Source organism: Vicugna pacos, chromosome 2 (genome assembly GCF_048564905.1).
Source record: "Vicugna pacos chromosome 2, VicPac4, whole genome shotgun sequence".
NCBI lineage: Eukaryota > Metazoa > Chordata > Mammalia > Artiodactyla > Camelidae > Vicugna > Vicugna pacos.
In genome coordinates, this window is record NC_132988.1 from 56,273,016 (window position 1) to 56,291,279 (window position 18,264).

At 31.9% G+C, this 18,264-nt stretch overlaps 1 protein-coding gene across 1 annotated transcript in view; it reads right to left on the bottom strand.

Moving 5' to 3' along the window:
* Window positions 1-18,264, bottom strand: part of GRID2 (glutamate ionotropic receptor delta type subunit 2) — a 1,264,409-nt gene that overhangs the window by 439,064 nt on the left and 807,081 nt on the right. Inside the window, exon 8 of the mRNA XM_072940458.1 lies at window positions 17,198-17,317. Coding sequence (XP_072796559.1) covers window positions 17,198-17,317 — 120 coding nt within the window. The remainder of the gene's footprint in view (window positions 1-17,197; window positions 17,318-18,264) is intronic.

Below are 18,264 nucleotides of genomic sequence, written 5' to 3' on the forward strand. Positions count from 1 at the left end.
AAATTATAGGCAATGAGCTCAAAAGATGTGTTCTGATGATTAAAATTTGATATCATATATTAAATTTTAACAGTTCCTCATACAGATAACATATAGAATAAAAAAGCAATTTAAATTATAAATAAAGTTTTGTTTCCAAAATAAAGTAATACAAACTTGACGCTGTAATAAACCCCATGGACTTATGGTGGATCAGATATGCTAGCGAGGAACATCCTCTCAAGAGTGGCAAAGTACTGATACTGCTTATAACACAGCTCTAAAGTAAGTGTGCATGGTATGTAAGAAAATGAGAATTAAAATTAGAATAGTTTAATAGCTAACTTACAGTTTGTACAGACACATACTACATTTTAAAAGTTCGCCTAAATCTTCTTATATAAACCAATAAGGAAAATCATAAATTTTAATATCTCATGGGCAATGTGTTATGTTTGAAAAAAACTATTGCCTTTATTTATTTAACTCTGCTTTACTAATGAAAATGGCAGCAGAAATGTACATATTTTTAAAATACATTCCAAATTACTTAGACAATATTAAGTATAGTCATTTTCAGAGAATTAAGAAAACAACTAGAATTCCAGGAGCATGGAGATATGTACAGTTAGAAGGACTAGTTTAACTTGCACTATAAAGTTAATTGACAAGGTTTTTGAACCTCATATGTGATCATTACATTCACATTTTTTGTGAAATACGAGGTAAAGCACATAACTGACTTAACTCCTTCATCTGTTTACATACATCTGGATAATCAAAGACTTTAATATAAAAATTAAAAACATAAATTTTGATAGTCAAAGAATTTTATTTATCAATTTAATTAGCTCTGCAATGGGCTTTTCTAAACTTCCTCACTGAAGTATAATTGACAGTATAAATTTCATATATTTGAAGTGTACATTTTGATAAATTTTGACATACATATGTATATGTGAAATTATTTCAAAAATCAAGATAATGAACATATTCATAGCTATTTTTAAAAGGGATACCGATTTCTTCTTTAGGGCACTAGAAAACTAGCTGGTGAGAGGTCAGATACTCTGGGAGTTTCAGTGCCTGGTTATGACTAATATGGAGCTGTCCATGTATTAATAGTAATACCATTCATTGATAATCTATTGAAAAGCTAAATTCATTCAAACTTTTGAACCTTAATTCCAGATGGTGCTACTAAGCACTACAAAGCCAACTAACATGGCTTCCAGGTACCTGTCCCTCTCATTACCCATCTTTTCATTTACTGATACAACATTGTGCAAATATGTACAATCTGAGAATGTAACCAAACTTCATTTGAAACAGAGGAATAAAGCAGGCGACAGGTACCTACTGTATGCTTCTCCCTTTGATCTTCTCTCCCTTTCTCTGAAAACGTATCTTCCCTGGCTCCACTGCCTTACAGTTACCTAGTCAGTGCATCAGCCCTTAGTAATATTCCTCGCTTGGGCTACCTGCTTCCTAGGGCTCTAAGATCTAATTCTTCCCTCAATTATCTCATTTCCACACACATTCTGTTTATGAAAAGAGAGGACAATAAGTAAATACACGTTCTAATCATAGGTTATTTACAGCTGAAAGTGGTAACTCCTTCTTTTCAAATCATTTTAAAAGCTGGTGTCTAGATGTTGCACTGCGAAATTAACAGTGAAGTATCAGGCACCTCCATGGATAATTAAAGATATTTTGGGCGAAGATGAACATTATCCTGCTGCTTTTCAAATCTTACCAGAAAGGAGCCTTGCACAAAGCCATATTTATCTGTCTTTGATTCAAAACATGAGCCTGAATTAATATAAAACATCACCATTTCTTTTTTGTACCTGGCTGCCATTAATACCATGAACACAGTATTCATATGCCATATTTGTTATATTTAAGATCTTTAATTCCTTCGTGGGTTTCTCTTGCAACATCACTTTCTTAATGACTTCAGTAAATTTCATCAGCTTTTTGGTGGACTTAGAACATTATTGTTTCATTTGACTTTGTACTCAACTAAAATCTGCAGTTCATTTTCACCTAAACTTCTATTAAGAAATATCTCTGCCAATTTTTATCACTGCCATTCTTTTTCTTATTGCAAGTGACAGGCGTGGCCTTTGTCTCCGTCCAAGTCCTTTTTGTTCGTTAAGGCCCATTGCTGTCCTTTCCATAACAGTACAGACTTTACTATTCAAACAACCAGATTTTATCTTTTTAAGCAAGAATTACATGCTTCCATGGGAACCATATTTTTAAAAAGTGTGGTCTGCAATTATAGTATTCCTATAATTCTGTGTATGTATTTTATAATAATTCAGTAGAATTAAAATATTTTATATTGTCAATAATTTTCCCAGCAACAAACAATTAGAAAGATTATATTTTGCTTCTGTGCCTTGTTGAAGTTAAGGAAAAAACTGGATCTGCAGAAAAGAATTTGAAAAAGAATATATATGTATATACATAACTGAACCACTTTGCTGTACACCTAAAACTAACACAACATTGTAAATCAGCTATACTTCAAAAAAAATTTTTTTTTTTGATTGGGAAGTAGGAAAATAGTGAGTAGATATTACCAGGTAGGAGTATTCACACATAATGTTATTCAAAAAGTATATTTTTGTTATACAATGCAGAAAAGAGAATTCATAAAATGCTATCAAAATTAAGGACAGGCTTTAACATTAAAAATGCAATTTGTCTTAAAATACTTTATAACAGTTCTCTTTAGTAAGTGGTTAATATTAAAAGAATTCTTCACTAAACATAAAAGTATGAAATACATTCTTAGTTTATTCTTTACAGGTTTAAATTCTATCTGTGGAAGCAATTTTTAATATTTGTAAAACTAGTATTCTATAAATAAAAATGATTAGACTATTTCCTGAATTATAATATTTTAAAATTATTGTGGCTAGACTAATCTATAAATTATTGGTTTCATTGCCTACTACCCTTAAACACAATGTGATTGCATCGCATTGAGCTGCATCGCTGATTAAAATGTAATAAGAAAAAAAATGTAATGAGGCTACATAATTCCTTTTCTTCAATAATTTCTAAATTTAGTTATTAATTATATCCAAGTTAAGGCATCAGACAATCAAAACTTTAGCTAGTTTCTTGATATCTCTTATATTTGGGGCTAATTTCCATTATTGCTATTAAGTAAATCAGGTAAATCAGGTTAAAATGCTAGGCACTACAAATATAATGTATTTCTATGTTTCCAATCATCCAGAATGAATTTTGCTTTTTTCTACTTATTATTGACTTGATTATTAAGTTGCTAAATTAGTTGTGAATCTTCTGCTGCCACTATTTTTTTTGTTCTACATGCATGGCCCCCCCAAAATAAGCAAATTATTTTCAAATCAGTTGTTCTAATAAAGTTATACAATCATAAGCATAGCACAATCTTAATGTTCTGAATAATTTTAGATTTCTATATCTTATGCTACCACACTATTTAAATATAAGATCCAAAGCAGCAGCAGAGTTATTTGTGTGTGTAAATGTGTCTGTTATGAAGCTTTTAACATATAGTATAACTCACAAAATATCCTACCTATTTTTCTCTCTGTATATGTTATGAATACAGTATGTCTTTGGTCTACGTTGCTTTTGTGTTTATAAAGATATGTATATCCACACCATCTATCATGTTTCTATTATGTATCTATCATCTATCTATCATCTCTATCTAAATTCTCATTAAAAAAGATAACTCTATCAATAGTAAGTACTCATAACTGCTTGCTGATATTACATGGTCTTGAATCTGATGTTGAATACTTCAACATCGGGCTATCCTTGCTTTGTCATGATTCACCCAAACCTCATCTTGAAAAAAAGATGGCTGGCATAGTAGCTCAAATATATTTTTGTCGGACTACACTGTGGCAAAAAACATTGTGGCTGGAAAACTCTACTTAGGATTATAAAACATCTCTTTAAAAATAATTTATGAAAATATTCTATCAGAAATTCAAGTCACTCTCACCTGCACCCATTTATTTTTAATCAAAATGGGCTTTTGTTAACAATAATAAGCTAAAACTGAATGTCAATTCAGAGTAAGGTAAAATGTAGCTGTCACTGAAAAGAAAATAAGGTTTTGAACAAATGAATGGAACTATTACCTCTACAATGACAAATCAAAATTGAACAGAGAAAGGAAAAAAAAAAGACAAGACTAAAAATTAAATATTACACAAAGCATAGTAGAATAAAGTTAAAAGTAGAATAAAACATAGACAAAAATATCTACACATATTTTAATAACCAGGAGTTTCAAGAGAAAAGCATGAGGATTGACGTTATTTTCTAGGAAAATGTGAGAAATTTTTATTAGTGAGATTTTAAATACAGCAGATTTTTCCCTTGGGATTTAATAAGCTATAAAAAAACTATGAATACATTTCAAGATTGTTCCATACTTAGAATCTGAAAGAAAAAAAAAAAGAACAGATCTCACCTTTACTGTTTACCATAAAAGGTATAGATTTTGAAATTGTGGAAAGAACTTTTAATGCAGTGGAAAAAACACGGAAGTCTAGAACTCTAGGCTTGGTTATTCAAACAAACTAATGATTTTTAAGAGGGTCTTCAACCCACAAAACTCAGGTCTACATATGTAAGATAGAGATATTTCACTTAATAGCTGCAACTTGGTATGTTAAAGAATGGACAAGAACCCAGTTCCTGAACTGGAATTATTTTATTTGCCTCCAAGAGTAATTCCCCAGTTTCCAATTTTCTTTGGAAGGGAAAAATATCCATTAGTACAGCATTTCCTATATGAGAGACAGAAATCTGACTTTTCCCCACAATCCTAAAAGACATTGTCTCCTATTTAATGAAAATACACTTATTCAGATCATACTATTGCTCTAAATGGCAATAGACATTCTGAAATGCATTAGTCTGGGTCTGAAAGATTTCTCATCTCAGTTTGGGATACAGATTCATATAAGACTTGAATGAATCAAAAGAAGAAATCTCAAGCAAAGCATTTCAAATGCTTTTCCAATTTAAACCCACAAAAACTACTTTTATTCAAGCACTCCAGGGTAATAAAACTTTCCATAGCTTCTGATTAAGAATTACTTGAAAACATTTTCAGGAGATAAGTACTTTTCTCCTCATGAGCATCAAGTGACTTTCTCAGGGTGATTATATTCAGCTAGATGCATTCATTTTATTAATTAGACATTTCAAGGCATAACCTATTAATCCAAGATATTTTAAAATTATTTTTTACAGTGAGATTCATTTTTCACTTTTGATTATAAAAAATAATTCTAGAAGTACTATTTTACTATTATAATGAAGCTTAATAACCCCGATAAAGTGTATTTATTGAATATTTTAAAATCAAAGTTCATTGCCAATAAGTATAAAACCCCTTCAATGCACCTGAATTGCAGTTATTAATAAAAGTGCCTCTAATTACTAAAAAGATCATCTCCATTTTCAAACATTCATTTTCCATGTTAGAAAGAATGCTATGCAAACTTAGCTTTCTATACAACTTCAATAAATTATTTATTAAATTCATACAGAATTTACTGGAAAGACATTTAAGACCCTGGTGAAAATGCTGACAATTTAAAGTTAAAAAACTGTTCCTCAAAATAACATTTGTAGCCTCAACAAGAAGTGGAATATATGTCAGCAACACCCAAGTTGCATTGACTTAATAACTGATAATAATGCTATGCATCTAAATAATAAGGCTTTATTTTTGAAGAAAAATGTTTAACCGTCACCTTAAAAAACTGTTCATCAGAACTCTTTTGAGCATGACAAAATTTTGGATGATACATATTTGATGATTTAAGCGCCTATGGAAACTGCAGATCAGAGCAGGAATAAGACATGTTTCTTTTTTTAAGCTTTTAAAAATTTTTATTACTTCTTCAGTCATTTATCTACTTTTTTAATGGTTAGTAAACACTTGGGATCCAGCATGGACTACTAGTTTCAGGATATAAAATAATGTGGACATTTATATTTTAATAAGACCTTATAGATAATATGAAATTATTTAATTATAAATTATTTTAAATTAATTATTTACCATAAAATCCAAGTAACCTAAATTTTATAGGAAAAGGTATCAAATATTAATTTTTTTAAGTTAGAACAAATAAATGTATAATTCTGAGGTATTGTTCCAACGTTCTTTCAAACTCTCACCAAAGGAAATCATTTGAAGACACATTTCACATATTAAAAATCATGTTGGTTATGGCAAGAATTTTTAGGTTTATTATTATATGTAAAATTGCCATTCTGTAAAATTATATTAGATACATTTATCTTAATTAAAAATAGATTGTTTAATAAATAAGGCTACAAATTAATTCAACATGGTATAGTCCTTCAAATGAGATATAAATTGTATATTCTAATGTCATAGATAGTATCTGGAAACAAATAAAATGAATTGTTTTGCCATTTTAAAAACAGCACTTCAGAATGCTTTATGAAAGCAAGATGGCATTGGAATGAAAGAATCAGAGAATGCCAGAGCCAGAGAGCAGAATTTTTCAAATACAGACATGAAAACTTTTGTCCTCAAATTCTCAATTACTTGGTATTTCTGATGAAGTTTCAGAAATAGTTTCTCTCCTCTAAACACAAAGAGAACTTCAAAATTATTTTTAACTTTAAAAACTTAACTTTTTTTCTAATTATAATAGTATTATATGCCTTTTGCAGAAAATCTGGAAAACATAGGCAAATATAAGGAGGAAACTAACAGTAGCAATAGCCTGTATTGTAGCAATAACCCTGCTATCAGAAGACCACCAAACTCAACAACTACAAAAAGAATTTTAAATATGAAACATTTTAAAACAGAACTACATGACTAACTCGAAAATGCTTTTTTTTTTCATTTTTCATAGCCAGAAATAAACATTTATTGGATGCAAGATTATGAAGTTGTACACATTTTCAAAGAGAGGCATGATTAAAGAAGGAAATATTTTCCATCAGATAAGTAAGATCATGTTTGCCTTAATAGGTTGTACGGGTCCAAGGTCTCAGTAAAAATACCATACATTTGAATATTCTCTCCTCAAAGACCAAGAGTAGAGTGAGGAACATGCTGTCCATTCACAACCACATGTCGCCAGTCTCCATGCTACTGGAGATGAAGATCAGTTGCTAAACAGCAGATTTCTGTCTTTATAGCACAGTCAATACTTACTGGTTTTAGCATGCAAATCAATTGTTCCTACTCTTTGAAAATGGAACAAATTGTGTTACTTGTTTTTATTGTACCACACTGCCTTTTTGTCAAGAAAGAAATCTTGGAGGAAACAATATCCAAATTAATGGCAGAAACTTTAAAGGGGCAATAGTTCAGACATCCAAGCCATCCCAAGTCTCAAAAAAATTTTTCTAATAACACAGTTTCTATTCAAAATAAATGAACAAATGCCAATCTCTTCATTTTCCAATCACCATAGAACAGCTTAATTGGGACAAAAGTCTTAATGTAATAGTGTCTGACTAGCATTAGTGTGTCAAGTCTCCTGGTCACAAAGGAAGATCAAATTACTAGAGGGACGAAAAGAAAGGAGGCAGTGCAGTTAGCAGTGACCAAAAGTCATGATTACAATTTCAATTATTCATCACTAACATGAATATAATAATTCATTAGTTTGAATTAAGAACCTCCAAACAAATGAGTTGTGAAGGTTCTGTTAGCAAATTTGGTGAGATATGTGCCCAGATTATTTAAATTTTTATAATCACTCCAATACATTAAACCCAGTTCCTGTTGAAAGAGAATTTATAATCCCCTGAAGGAGTCAAGACAAGCCTGGGAGAAAAATGAAAGATCTAAAATCAAATATTTTACCAGACTACAGAGAAATTTAGAGGTGAAAGAAAGCAGATAATTTGAGGTACAATGACAAACCCTTGGGATTATGGTTCAACTGAATCTACTGTACCAGGCATGTCACCGTATAACAAATGAATCTATTGTGAATTTTGACATATGCGGACAAATGACTCACATGCTGTGTAACCCCTTCACTCAACCTATCTGAAATAAATCTTTGCTATCTCCACTTAAAGTTCAATCAGGACAATGAGACCTTGCCAAAGGAGAACATACGAGCAAATGCTTCTCAATTTTGTGTATTCTTAACTTAGATTGCTTTAATGATTATTGCTCCTGTGGTGGGTCCTGGATATTAATCAACATTTGTAGCTGAAACTACATTGTGTGGGTGGATCTGAGCTGGACTGGAGTTTCATCGGTGGTCGTGGCGTGTGTTGTATGTCCGTGTCTGTGTGTGTGAGAGAGGTTGGAGTGAGGTAGATTCTAGTGTTCTTACAGTGGGTGCTGTCCAGTAGATTGGGAAGGAAACTGAACCTTGCCTCCTTTGTATCAGATACGGTCTTGAACTTTTAACACAGTCAATCTTCAGCCACAGACTTTCTGGATCTCTTTTCAAGCACACATGTCTGTAAAGATTTACTGAGAGTCTGCATGTTAATAGCACCTACTTTCCTCATAATAAGCTCTTTCCTCAGAAGCAGTAAAATAATCCATACCAGGCCAGCAATCCAGACTTTGTAGTCTTTCCAAAAAAAGTTGTTCGTTCTAATTTGATAGAAATTTGAACTGGAATTGTACACTATCAGGTATCTTTTCTCCGTGCTAGGAAGTCAGCATCATCCCATCCACCAAAAGAGATAGCTCCTGTTCTCTCGAGGCAGTGAATGCTGCTTGCCTGAAGCAGGACTCCCTCAGAAGTTATCTCAATCCGAGCAACAGCTAACGCTTTCATAAAGATCAGACTAACTCTAACCATCACTGGATATAGCTGTAATTCTTTCGTCTATGTAGCAATAGGACATGGGTTCCCTTTGAGGCAGAAATGATCCACTCCACAGTATATACTTTTCAATAGTGTAGAGTTCCCTTACCCATCAGGAAGCTGCTGGGTCAATTATTTTGAAGGTCTAGCAGACTGGAAATTTTATAAGGTACTAGATTAAATCTCACATGAGTTTGAGATACACAATATTTTTTGAAGACACACCAAAATAAAAGCTGATGGAGCTAAGTTTATCACATATATTAAATATATAGTAGGGTAGGAGAAAAAAAGTTGGAATGTTCACAACAGATTGTCAATTCAGAGTATTTTGTAGATTCTCTCCACTATATAAGGCTTCCAAGACATAAATTTATCATTAGAAATGTAATAGTAAATAAGGATGGCAGATTTTCCAATAATGAGTTTAATTATAAACACTGGGTTTATGCAGGCTATGTTGGCTACCAGATTCTCTGCTATTAGCTTCCTATTAAATTACAGATGCTTCCAAGTTTTGATTAACAGACTTGTAGAATTTTAGATTCAGAAAGTACATTAAACAACAAAAAGGTTAATTTTTCATGTTATCACTGTGATTATCATGCATAATGCTCTGTCAATCATGTCTAAAATGAAATTATTCCTCCACCTCACATAGCAATTTCTTGCAATTTCTTGTCAGAATAGCAACAGAAACAACTTTGTATTTCTTGTGTTGGCTTAAAAATGAATCACATAGTTTACTATCCATTTTCAAATTGGCACTATTTTAATTACCTATCATTATATAACCCACAAACATACTTTCACTTAATCTTTACAACAGTATTAAGGAATAGGTATCCCTTATAAAATTATTCATATTTTACAGATAAAGGAATTGAGATTCATTGGGTTTAGTAGTCCTAAGATCATAGTCAGTAACTGACAGAATTTCAACCCAGGTATGTCTGACAGAAAAGGCTATGCATGTTTTCCACATTACAACATATTAAATCTAGCCTAGTCATTTGAAAATGATCTGGAATTACAAATACCAATAATTGCTAACAAACCTGTACTTTTGTGTGCCCTTCCATTTTGCCTAGAATAATCAATGTATTTGCTTAAAATAATCAAACTACTATATCCCTGTTCTCTCTGAATGCCTGCAAACAAAATATAAAAATTCTTACCTAATAATCACTAAAATTATTGATTATATTTTTTGTGACCAAAAGGGCCAACTCTGCTAGGCATTAAGGATACAATGATGGAAATGGTGCAATTACACAAACACTTTCTAATCTGGCATGTCAACAATCATTTATGTGCGTATATTTTTTATTATTTATTTTCACAGCTGTTACACTTGTAGATGCAGAAAAGAATCTTAGATTCTTATGTCAGCATGCACATTATTCACTAGTTAATCTACTAACTACTTAATGAGTATCTACTATATGCCATGCTTTGGGAGACATAGCAAGAACAAAGGAGCATTCTCAACTCTTGAAGTTACATTACAATGGGAAAGACAGGCTATAAAGAGGTAAATTTATTATATTTACTTGTGTGTTTACATATGCATATATGTACACATATATACACATTTATAAGGACTGTATGTATAATTATATGTATGTATATAACATCAGCTTACAAAAAGTGCTACAAGAAACATAAAGCAGGACAATATGAAAAGGAAAATGTTATTTTAGATTTTGCAGAATCAGAATACAAACAACATTGAAGAATACCAGTATAGTATATAATAATTGGCTGTTTGAAGGCAAGGTTGTGCTTTCTTCTAAGTACAAGGCAGTAAAACATTTCAATTCATTAAAAAAGGACCAATGGCAATCTATGTAATACCCTTTGCAAAAATAGTACATTAAGTTTTCCCTAAAATGCAAAGCTGTAGGTTTTAAATTTGCAGATTTAATGCTGGAGAACCCGAGTAAAGATTCTAAGCCTACTTAAAAAACAACTATACCTAGGAGCTAGAATATCACTGCTGTACCATTTTATTTCATCCACTTACATGAAAAAACAATTTTATGAAGATACTAAGCATTACTATGCAATTAAGACTGGTTGTGAAATCAGTTTTAATCTATTTTCCCTGGCATTATTTTCCTGTTTGTGATAAAGTTCAAAGACATTAAATTTAGAGTATTAAATTTTAATGCTGGAGCTCAGACTTCACAATAAAAAGAGTAGCATTGGCAAAACCAAAACAAACAAAGAAGACTTCAGGCACAAGCAAAAAAGCTATTATGTACAAGTCCTCTTCTAAAAGAATAAACTTATCCTTTAAATTAAATATTTAATTCAAATCTTTATTTTAATGTCTTCTAATAAATTTAGTTTTAGAAGACTGGATAGAATATTATTATTTAAATTACTTTTCATCTTGGAAATTTTGTTTCGTGATTAACAGAAACAGGAACAACTATATTCTTGGAGAAAGTTTAAGTATATAGAAAATCTTGATGATTTCAAATTTTAGCTTTGAGGCTCACCTGAATTTGTCTTCAAGGATACACAGTGTCTTAACACCTTGAACACAGCCTCTACTGAATGAAGCACTACCTTACATCAAAGTAAAAGAGCATGTAAAAAATATCAAAGCAGGAAAGCTCTTTGTTTTGACTGGCATTGGTGAAAATTAAATAATTCTTTTCATACTCTCACCAAATTAAAAAAAAAGTAAAACTTCTACTTATACAATGTCAAGAGGGCCAAGACTAGTCCAAAATTTGAGACTTGGTCAACCTCACATTCAAATCCTACGCAGAAACAATCCTGCTTAGCTTATGAGAGCTGACAGTATCCCTGCTCAAGGTGGTAAGGCCACAGGCATTGTGTATGCTTGGCGCCTGGCAACAGAATAAACACTGACAGCTTGACAGTCTGTCAATTGGAAAGCCATTCACTCTTTTTGAGACATAGAGATACTGAGAGTGGAACCTTTATTTTAAACACACATCTGCTAAATCTATACTGTAGAAAAAAACGGTAATTTTTTGCATGGCAATGCTTTCCCTTGATAAGTATCTTTGAAGACATTATACAAATGTGTAATGCCCATGTGAAGGAACTGCCCCATTTGTAAATAGAACTAACAAGCTACTAACTCATTTATAGTACTAGTACTTTTAAAGTTACTTGAGAGCTAGATTTGAAGCTTTATACATTCAGTAGCTAATTAAAATTGCGGTTTGGAGTTATAGAAACAAATAAATATTTAAAAATTAAGAATGCTTAAAAATTTGTAAAGCAAGAATACAAAATAATTTTGACACCAATGTAAAAAGCACTGTAAAGTAAATATTTATGGTCCCTTTCAATAACACATATATAATGTCAGTGTGCTGGAGTGTTTCAATCCAATTTGGGAGTCAGAATATAGAAACATAAACAAATGATTACAGGAGTCCTTTGATATTACTGAAGAGAAATTAGACATAATTTGAAGCATATGATTCATTTCAACTGAATGGCATAGACAATACATTACAGACTTTGAATTCAGAGAAGGGCGAAGCAACTACATTGAGCTTGGAACTACACTCATCTTAGATGGTAACTAAATGAAGTCCGCCTCTGCCCTTACAATTATGACTTTTTTAGTGTCCAGAACCCACCCACCCTTCCAATCATGAATTTACACATCTCTCTCCTCAAACACAATCGCCCGCCTCTGAAGCGCTCTCACTTAATCTAACTAATGTCAGTTTCTTCCGATTTGCTGTGGGCTCTATTCTCTTGAGCCACACTTCCTCCCTGTGGTTGAGACTCCTCCTGCCTTCACTACCGTCCAGGTCCAAGTGAGATTTCATGCTTTACCACCTCAACCATTTTCCTGCCCAAATCCTTCCCCTCACTGCCTTATGGAACTGCTGTCAAAAACAATAAAACAAAACAAAACAAAACAAAAACAATCTGATGAAATCTAGACCCTCCATTAATGCAAATTCATTGCATCCACTGAATGCTATTGGATACAAATATACAACCACATAGGTTAGTGCTACAATGAATTTTTGGTCTCTACCCTCATATGAGCCAACAGCCCTGCCTGGCAATTCTTCCATGGTACCTAATTAGTTCTCTCCTGTTTGCCATAGTAGCTCTGTCAAAACTTAATCACTGTCTGTAAACTTCCGACCTCATATCTCTAATTAATGTTTTCTGCTACAGTTCCTCCCTTAGCATATAATCTCACCTCCCATTTCTCCAAGAGAAGATAACATACTTCTTATCCATCCCCTTAACTTCTTGACAGCACATTTGAAAACTTGCTTGCATTCACACGGTTCTCTCCTTACTTCCCCCATCACCCGGGAAAATGATGTCCTTGGTCTAAGATTAAGCACTCTGTCTAATTCTGGATCCAGTTTTTTGTCTTTCTTCCGGACTTCCATCAATGATCACCTTTCATTCCTTTATCTTCTTTCCCTTACTCTCTACTGGCTCAGTGTGTCAGCATTCAAGTATACTTAACTCTCTCACACTCAAAAAATTCTCCCCCTCAGTTTCACAAAGCCATTTAATGACTGCTTTCATAGGCAAATGGGTAATATGGTACTTACCTTTACTTCTTTTACTTATCACCTTAGTAAATTAGTAAATATTTACAAGGAGGAAAGAGGAAAATAAAAATTATATACATTAACAATCCAAAAGAAGGCAAGAAAGAAGACAAAAAGGAACCTAGAATAAGCCAGGCAAATGGAATGTACAAATGACAGAATGTACAAGACGGAAGACCCAAACCTAAGTGTATTACTAAATACATTTCATTTAAATATGTGAAATGCTCTCATCTCATAGTCAAATTGGTATCAAATAATCATTTATATCCTTTTCATAAGAATTACGTGTAGAACAAAAGGATACAGGAAAAGTTGAAAGTAAAGGATAGTAAAAAGAAACACCATTCAAATAGTAATGGAAGGGAAATTGTTTTAGCTCTATTAATAGCAGACAAAGATATTCTTTAGGGGAGAAAGAATTATTAGAAGTAGAAGACTTACATAATAATTTAAGAGTTTTATTTATAAAGAAAACTATTCAGAAAAAAGTAAGTTCAGGTCTCAAAATGTTTCAGGTATTTAAAAGGATATTATCAGCAAATTTATGACAATACATACAGAAAAGAAAAAAAAAACTTTAAAAGAACATAAAAATACAACTTTTTGAGTTGACAAAAAGAATTAGAAAATACGACTTTTTATTTACCATGAAAAAATAGAATCAATAGTTAAAAAAAAAAATTCCCACAAAGAAAATTCTAGTCTGAGTTGGCTTCATAAGATCATCTATCAAACACTTGTAGAAGAAATTCCTCCAATTTTATATAACTCAGAGAGAACAGAAAAAGAGAAAACCCTCTTTACCACATTTTATGAGGCCAACATAACCTTAGACCAAAATGAAAATTCAACAAAGAGGAAAACTTCAGGTAACCTTAGTCATGAAGATCAATGTAAAAACCTTAAGCAAGGTGGTAGCAAAACAAATAATTTTTATGTAAACACAAGCATAATTATAATTTTATATAAATATAAAAATTAGGTTTATCCCAGGAATGCATGAAGCTTCCTTAATCTGATCAAAGTTAGTAACAAAGAAAAAGAAAGACATTATATATAGTAGTGTAGCACTGACTTCTTTTTCTTTGGGACTGATAATAATCCAAGGATGCCTATTACTATTACTTTTACTCGACATTGTCCTGAAGGCCCTAGTAGGTGCACTAGGCAAGAAGAAATAAAAGATGTAAAAATTAGAAAGGACGATACAAGTCATTAATCACAGATCATATGAGTGTGCAGAGAATTCACCAAAATTTACAGAGAAATCATTAGAATTAAACAAAGAAGCAAGAAAATCAAGAAAAATGTCAACGTCATTTCCATGTATCATCAACCGACAGAAAAGGGAGTTTAAAAAGAGACTACACTGCATGCATACAATATAATACCACTCAGCAAATGTAAGTAAAAAAAATAACAAATTAGTGACATGAAAATAAAAATGTATAAGAAACATGTTAAGAGAAAGAAGATACAAATGAATACACTGCATTATCCATTTATATTAGCATATCAACCAGATATAACTATCGGCGTTGTTAAGAGTGAAAAGAGGATCGATGGGAATTTCTGGGTGATGGGAAAGTCCTATGCCTTGTTCTGGATGCTAATCACACTGGTGAATGCCTTCACTGGAAGTTATGCCGACTTAAATATGTGCATTTTATTGTATTCAAATTAAATCTCAATTGAAAATAAACAAGATACTAGAACAGTGAACTTGTACTCTTTTCTTGTCCCCCATATATTGACACAAATTCTAAGCAGACAAAATGTTTCAATTTAAAAGACTAAACTATTAAAGCCTTCAGAATATAATTGAGCATAATATCTTTATGACTCTGGCAGTAAGGAATGATTTCTTGGATAAAACTAAACAGCAATAATCATAAGGGAGAAAATTCATAATTCTAAATTTAAAGACATTATGAATGGAATGAAAATGAAATACACAGAGAGGAAACTATTTGCAATATAATTAAATAAAAAAGACTAATATTCAATATATATAACTCCTAGAATCAATTATAAGAACAAAAGATAATCTAATAGAAAATGGTCAAAGGACTTAAATGGACAATTAACTCAAAAAGAAACCTGAAGAGCAAAAAAATACAAAAAAAGATGCAAAATCCTTTTTAATCAGAGAAATGCAAATTGAAACCACAAGGATATACCATTATACATCCAATGACTTAATAAAAATTCAAAAATCCAACAAAACCAAAATTTGGTGCGAGCATGGGGCAATGTGGATTTGTAGCACTGTTAGAAATATGTAAATTGGTAAATCTCTATGAAAACGGGTTTGAGATTATCTAGTAAAGTTCAATGTATGCTTTCTCATATTGTTGAAGTTCTACTCCTGGATACAAATCCTACAGAAATACATGCAAAGTATAAGAGTATATAGCCAAGATATATGTGTAGGAACATTCATAACAGCACTGCCTATGATAGCCCCAAAATGGAAACAGACCACCCGTAGACTGTGACACATTCATACAATAGAAAATGATACAGCAATGTAAATGAATAAACAACAGCTACATGTAGCAACAAGAATAACACAAACAGAATTAAGGATATAAGAAGCAAGAAAAAAGCACATGCAATATTGAGTCCATTCATAAACTGAAATATTGGCAAAACTCAATTATTTAAGGATGCACCCACAGATGATAAAATTATATTTAAAATGTAAAGAAATGAGTATCACAAAATTCAGATTAATGGTTGTGCTACTGAGAAGAGATGTCAGGGATGCCAACAAGAAATATAATGGTTTTAGGACACTCGATGATATTCTGTTTCTGGACCACAGTAGTAGTTGATTCCTTTATAATAATTCACTAAACTATCCTTGTGTTTTATGCAGTTTTCTATATGTTTGCTATGCTTCACTATAAAACAATTAAAATACATTAAGATAATTTCAAATTCTCTAGCATAAATTTACCAAGAGATTTCTCTTGCTGATTAGAATAACAGTAAACTCCAATTTGTTTAAATTTTTGTGCATTCTACACCTCAGTACTGGAAAGAAACACCTACTGAAGTACCTCGTATCATCAGTGCAGCCAATTTCATACAGTTAGAAACTTACAGTTATGAACTCTGTACGCATAATCAATTACCTTAAGTTTTTTTCCTACCAAAAATATATAAAAATGGCAAATCAAAACTATAGAAAAGTCATTTCTCCACGGATTTTTATGTTTCTCCTTGAAAAAGTTACTGTCCCAATATTTCGTGAAACATCCTTTACTGTCACTCAGCTTCTTCTTACATGTGATCTGTAGTCTATAACAACAGTTCATTCCCTGCAAACAATTTTCTTTCTACTTATTACATGACACATACAGACACTGAAATACTGTGATGTCACATTTTGTAGTAGACTTTCTCTCTTGTGATATGAAATTTATCAAAGCCCTTATTCTGATTTTGTGCGTATTACAAGTTAAAAACCAAGCAGCTATGCAACGTATAAATATTAAATTCATTACTTTATAAAAATTATTATTTTAATGAGTGAAAGATTATGCTAGCTCCCTAGGCAATAATCAGGATTTTTTCCTTTAAAATATTCTAAGGCATAAATAGAATTTATTGCTTAATGCTTCCGTTAAATACAGAAGGCCTAATTCTTCTCCTTCTTCTCCCTCAAACTACAATATAGACTTAAATTCATTCTGTGATTGAATTGCATGAAGAACAAAACCATATTACTATAGAAAAAAGCAAATTCATCAGTATGTCTGATCTTACTTTGCGAACACCTCGGCCAAGCTCTTCTCCATAGTTGGTTCCAAGAATTTCAAAGTGGACATTGGGATTGCCTCCATTTTCTCCAAATTCCAGCTCTCCAGTCAAGCCACTAACTCCACCCTAAAGGAGAGAAAATATACTGACGTTAAGATTTTTGGAGATGTAAAATAATAGTAATAATAATAAAAATAGGAAGCCCTGGAAACAGTTTTCACCTATAAAATAAATGTTTTTTCAAGCACACAATTATTAACAGGCTACTTTTAATAGGTGCACAGCAGGGATCGGAGTACAATTGAAAGTAACCTTGAGCATCATTTAATCCAATCTCACCAACTTTACTGACAAAGAAATTTAGACCCAAAGGGTCAAATGAGTACTCAAAATGACAGTATGTTTGAGCTGAGACTAAATTTCAGGCTAGGATTTTGCCATCATATGTTGTGACATGCATGGATCTATTTGTCAAAAAAACAAGATACTTCTGGAGAGCATAGAATCTACTCTGGAAACAAGTTTTGACAATACTCTTTCTCTAGCACAATTCCATTGTAATTTGATCTAAAATTAAATCTGGAAATCTTTAAAGCTGTGGTTCTAACTAATTGGAGCTTTATTTTTCCTCCTTTAAATATCTTTTCCAAATTAAAAAAAAAAATCTAAATTAGGCTTGAAGTCTATTTTTGCTCTTGAATAGTAGTTCTAGCTGTTGAGATTCATTGGGAATTTCCAAGCTTCATCTTTCATTCAACATGACAGATGTTCATTTCCTCAACAGATGGCAATGTAGGTCATATTTCTCTATTTCTTGTTTACCATTCTTTACTCAGTTTAGTTTATCAGCCTTTACGTTAGGATTTTACAAATGAAAATCACATTCTGAGTCACCTCTATACTAAAGCATTTCAAATTTAGAATTTTGGCCTGATACTCACATATATTTGGACAAATTATCTCAGTTTGTAAACTGTTTCAATCAGCACCTCTACAATGTTGCTATTTAAATATATCTCACTTGCCATAACCTCTAACTCAACTTCTAGTCTTTTTTGGCAGGTATTATGCTG